Source organism: Capsicum annuum, unplaced genomic scaffold (genome assembly GCF_002878395.1).
Source record: "Capsicum annuum cultivar UCD-10X-F1 unplaced genomic scaffold, UCD10Xv1.1 ctg47865, whole genome shotgun sequence".
Lineage (NCBI taxonomy): Eukaryota > Viridiplantae > Streptophyta > Magnoliopsida > Solanales > Solanaceae > Capsicum > Capsicum annuum.
In genome coordinates, this window is record NW_025855540.1 from 1 (window position 1) to 1,598 (window position 1,598).

Sequence of the window (1,598 nt, forward strand, 5' to 3'; positions counted from 1 at the left end):
ATATACATATACATATACATATACATATACATATACATATACATATAAATCAATTTAAGAGGAAAGGCCTAAAGACCAAATCAACAATACAATTAAACATTCATAATGCATAATAAAGTCATGTATTTCAAAATTCCTTTCTAAAATTCATGCTTGAAAACCTTTAAATCATGTTCTAGTATTTACAAGCCCATGTAGTTTTTAGGGTAAACTCCAAGTACCTCTATTTTGGAAAATAATGGATGATTCTTGAAGCTTACGGATTGGGGATTCCAAATCTCTAATTATCTTCTCAAACCCACGATTGAATCTTGAGTTATTTGGGATACTTGTTTGAAACTCTTATGAATGTTCTTGGAGTAATTTGATCAATATGGGTGTATTTTGGTGTATTTGGGATTAAATCCTGTGTTTAACATGATTAGGGAATAGGAAATACCCATTTTGCCCCTAAAAGACGGAACTGGAAGTATAGATTTTTGGCCCAAGGCTATACCCTGGGCGGCGCCCTACTTGGACCCCCGGTCTAGCCTGGGATGTGCCTTGCTTAGACCTCTGATCTAGCCTGGGCGGCGGCCTACTTAGATTGGTGGTCTAAGCGAGGCTGCGTGGGCTTATAGCCTTTTGCTACTAGTTTGGGGGTCCAAACACCCCCTAACGCTATTCAAAAAATTCCAAAACTTGTTCAAGATGTACTATGAGCTTGCCCAATCGTAACACAACTTGAAAATTGAAAATCAGATGTCGGGAAGGTCAAAAATAAAATCTTTGAGGATTGAGAGTTAAAAATGAGACTAAGTCTCTTTGACACTTAAATTTTTTTTCTTGTCTTAGCTCATTATGCATGCTACTAAGAGCTAATAAACGCACGAACTTTTACGGGGTGTTACGGTATTGATCCATCAAACTCATTTTTTGATAAATCCAATAGTTGAAGTTGTGAACAATTTGAGAAGCTTGTAGTCATATGACCGTGAAGCTTGTTTTTGGATAGATAAAACCCTTTGAGTATTGGGAGACCATTGCATAAACCATTGGGAAGGCTTCATGATAAGCTATTGATGGCAAGTGCAATGACTTCAATTCTTGAAATATTGAAAATTGTGAAAGATATAGAACCTGTAAGTTGATTAACTTGTATGGATAGCACTTTCATGTCGTGAAGATTGCCGATACCTTCTGGAATGTTTCCTTGAAGTGAATTATAAGATATCTCCATAGTCTCCAACCTTGAGACATTCGAGAGAGATATAGGAATAAAGCCTACGAGCTTGTTACCCCTCAAGTTTAATACTTTAAGGTTTATAAGGCTTCCAATCACTTTTGGGATTTGATCCTCTATGGAATTGAATTTCAGATTAAAAGTCTCAAGTTTGGAAATATTCGAAAATGAAGAAGGGATGGAACTAGTGAAACCATTATTTCCAAGGTTTAGTACTTGAAGTTGGTGTAAAAACCCAACCCAAGAGGGAGCCTCCCCGCTGAAGCTGTTGAAAATTAAATCAAGAAACATAAGTCGATGCAAATGTGCCATTTCTTGAGGCAAATTTCCATGGAATTTGTTGCTTCCCAAGTCTAGAGAAACAAGAAATGTGAGG

General features: G+C 36.7%; 1 protein-coding gene across 1 annotated transcript; it reads right to left on the minus strand.

Moving 5' to 3' along the window:
• Positions 1-1,045: 1,045 nt before the first annotated feature.
• Positions 1,046-1,534, minus strand: LOC124892499 (receptor-like protein 12). Its single transcript, XM_047403780.1, has one exon. It carries the CDS (start codon positions 1,532-1,534, stop codon positions 1,046-1,048), a length of 489 nt encoding a protein of 162 aa, XP_047259736.1.
• Between the last annotated feature and the right edge of the window lie 64 nt (positions 1,535-1,598).